At 56.1% G+C, this 3,242-nt stretch overlaps 1 protein-coding gene across 1 annotated transcript; it reads left to right on the plus strand.

Annotated features, from left to right (window-relative positions):
• Positions 1–530: 530 nt before the first annotated feature.
• On the plus strand, positions 531–1,579 carry MAS1 (MAS1 proto-oncogene, G protein-coupled receptor). Its single transcript, XM_028508368.2, has one exon. The coding sequence runs from the start codon at positions 531–533 to the stop codon at positions 1,506–1,508; it is 978 nt and encodes a 325-aa protein (XP_028364169.1). The 3' UTR covers positions 1,509–1,579.
• Positions 1,580–3,242: the final 1,663 nt, after the last annotated feature.

The following is a 3,242-nucleotide window of genomic DNA, read 5'->3' on the forward strand; positions in this document are numbered from 1 at the left end:
ATGCAGAATCAAGGGCTACTATGGGATCAGAAACAGCTACTAAGTCTGCTCTCTTTCTCGGTGCCCTATCTAGTCTTATCATCATCAGAGACAGATTGTACAGCCTACAAAAACATTGTTTTGTAGGAAGGTTACATGGGTATAACCTTTTGTATGATCATAAATAGCTTTTTTTAAAAAAAGATTTTATTTATTTATTTTTAGAGAGGGAAGGGAGGGAGAGAGAGCAAGAGAGAGAGAAACATCAATGTGCGGTTGCTGGGGGTCATGGCCTGCAACCCAGGCATGTACCCTGACTGGGAATCGAACCTGCGATGCTTTGGTTCGCAGCCCGCACTCAATCCACTGAGCTACGCCAGCCAGGGCAGTGACCATAAATAACTTTTGTATGATTATACTATGAAGGCTGTGATCCATAGCTGAAATTCTCCCTTTCCCTCCAATTCATCAACTTGATTGATTGATTGATTGATTGACTGTTTACTTATTTGCAGAAATTTACCTGGAGAGTGCCAGCCCAAGGCCCCCTCATGGGTGCATCGAACCTGACGTCGTCTGCTGCCGGGGGGCCCGAGAACGCCTCGGCCGGCAGGAACGCGTCCGCCGGGGAGCTGTACCAGGCAATCTCCGTGGTGCACTGGTTCATTATGAGCATCGCCTCCCTGGGCTTCGTGGAGAACGGGGTTCTCCTCTGGTTCCTCTGCTTCCGGGTGAGGAGGCACCCCTTCACCGTCTACATCACCCACTTGTCCATCGCGGACATCTCACTGCTCTTCTGCATTTTCATCCTGACGGTCGACTATGCTTTAGATTTTGAGCTCTCCCCCGGCTATTACTACACAATGGTCACCTTGTCGGTGACGTTCCTGTTTGGCTACAACACGGGCCTCTATCTGCTGACGGCCATCAGTGTGGAGAGGTGCCTGTCCGTCCTGTACCCCATCTGGTACCGATGCCAGCGCCCCAAGCACCAGTCGGGGTTCGTCTGCGCCCTCCTGTGGGCGCTCTCTTGCCTGGTGACCTCCATGGAATACGTCATGTGCATTGACAGTGAGGGGCAGAGTCACTCTCCACGTGGCTGCAGGGCGGTGATCATCTTCATAGCCGTCCTGAGCTTCCTGGTCTTCACCCCGCTGATGGTGGTGTCCAGCACCGTCCTGGTGGTCAAGATCCGAAAGAACAGCTGGGCGCCCCATACCTCGAAGCTGTACCTGGTCATCGCGGTCACCATCGTCATCTTCCTCATCTTCGCCATGCCCATGAGGCTCCTGTACCTGCTGTACTATGAGTACTGGCCGACGTTCGGGAACCTCCACCACATTTCCCTGCTCTTCTCCACCATCAACAGCAGCGCCAACCCTGTCATCTACTTCTTCGTGGGCAGCAGCCCGAAGAAGCGCTTCAAGGAGTCCTTGAAGGTGGTTCTGACCAGGGCTTTCAAAGAGGAAACGCAGCCGAGGCGCCAGGAAGGCAACGGCCATAGTGCCACCATCGAGACGGTTCTCTGAGGACGAACACGGCGGGTTATTGGTCATCTGTGCTTCAAACACAGCTTACGTATCTCCTCCCTAGGACGCAGAAGGACACCCCACCCCACATGCACGACCACACGGACTGACCGCGAGATGGCACTCAAGAGTGTACCTCCTGGAAATGCCCCACCGCAATGCTCAATCATTTCTGTACCTATCGAAAAACTCTTCCTTTCTTCCTCGGCGCTTCTGGCAGCATTTTTCCAAAACTCTAAAAATGACCCTAGCAGGAAGGTCTGCAGACGTGTACAGGAGAAGGTGACAAAAATACTTGTTGGAACTTGAGGAGGCAGAGCCACGCGGCGGGAAGGACGTGGGTTCTGGAGTCAGGTCGACTCTGTCACTTGTGGCCTGTGTGACCTCGGGCGAGCGGTTCCAACCTCTCGGAGCCCTGCTTTCCTCCCTCGGAAAACGTTCCGCAGCGCGAGTCCGTGCTCCCCAGGCTCGCGGGTGAGATGAAAAGGGAAGATGAGGAGTGCGGAGCACTTGGCCCTGTTGTCAACGTTCCCTGAACGGCAGCCTCTCCTCCTCCCGAAGCGGAAGGAGAAACACGTACTTCTGTTTCTGTAGAGCGCACCCAGGGCTCTTTCGTGTACCCATATTCTTTACAGGGTTTCAGCTGTCGAACGTAGACTTAAGAAGGTCCTCTCTCTGCTTGCAGCGTGAAAGCCTTTCGTGGTGCAGCGCCGCTACCAAAAACAGCCGCAGGTGTGCCAGCACCCCGGCAGCCTTGTGTTAGACCGTCATTTCGGGTTGTGAACACACGCTTGGCCGCCAGTGTGTGTGAGGGACTGCTCGTGGCTGCCCTTGCCCCTGTGGGAGTGCTGGCGGTCGTGAAGGTCTGTTTTGACGCGCTCTACTTGACATCAGTGTTCACGAGTGGAACTGAAGTCCAGGTGCGTGAGGGGGGCTGTGCTGTCCGAGCCCTGCCCCCCGCCCCATGAAGAGGTGGGTTTTTCTTTACAGCCACAGAGATGTCACCTGCAGCCAAGTGCCTGTCCCCGCGCCTCTGGGCCTCCTCTCCTCTTGAGCGTGAGTTTCTGTGTGTCATCTGGACGGAGGCTCGGTGGCAGGGGCTGGTGACAGTGTGGCCACATCTCAAGGGATCTTGGCAGGACTTGCTCAGCATCTTAGCGCTCTGCCGCCCACCTACCCCGACTTGTGCCCGGGCCTTCGGCCCCACGTCCCAGGTGTTGCTGGGACACGCGCAGGGCCTCTAGACTACACCACTAGGTTACTTTCCTTCAGCCTCTCCCGGAGCCCCATGACAATGGCACTGCTTCCCCTGGCTCTCTGGGGAGTCATGTGTTGGTGCCTGTTGGTATGTATGTTCACTGCCTCGGACGGGCCAGGGAAGTGCGGCGAAGTGGCTCTCTCCCGCTGCCTGTTTCTCTCCATCCTCTGCCTTAGAAAGAACCCACCTCCTTGAGCATGCAGGCTGCCCCGCTGGTGGAGACCAGCCAGTCCCCTCCCGCCCCCCTTGGGTGCCAGCAGCTTTGTGGTGGAGACGGCATTGGATTCAGAAATGAGGCAGCTTGTTCCGGGAGCCCAGCTGGGTGCGGAGCGGTGACATTTAGGATGATCTTGCTTTCGGCTGAAAACAGAGCGTCTTCACTGGGGAGCAAGGGAAAGTGGGGATCAGAGGGGCTGCCCTCTGTTCACCGTCATCTGCCCGGGGCTGCGCTGGCCTCCTGGTCGGTGGGAATGGGA

This window comes from Phyllostomus discolor, chromosome 4 (assembly GCF_004126475.2).
Source record: "Phyllostomus discolor isolate MPI-MPIP mPhyDis1 chromosome 4, mPhyDis1.pri.v3, whole genome shotgun sequence".
NCBI classification, from domain to species: domain Eukaryota; kingdom Metazoa; phylum Chordata; class Mammalia; order Chiroptera; family Phyllostomidae; genus Phyllostomus; species Phyllostomus discolor.

Excerpts from the sequence above, each read along its gene's own strand:
- MAS1 (XM_028508368.2), top strand. The coding sequence starts at position 531 with ATGGGTGCATCGAACCTGACGTCGTCTGCTGCCGGGGGGCCCGAGAAC.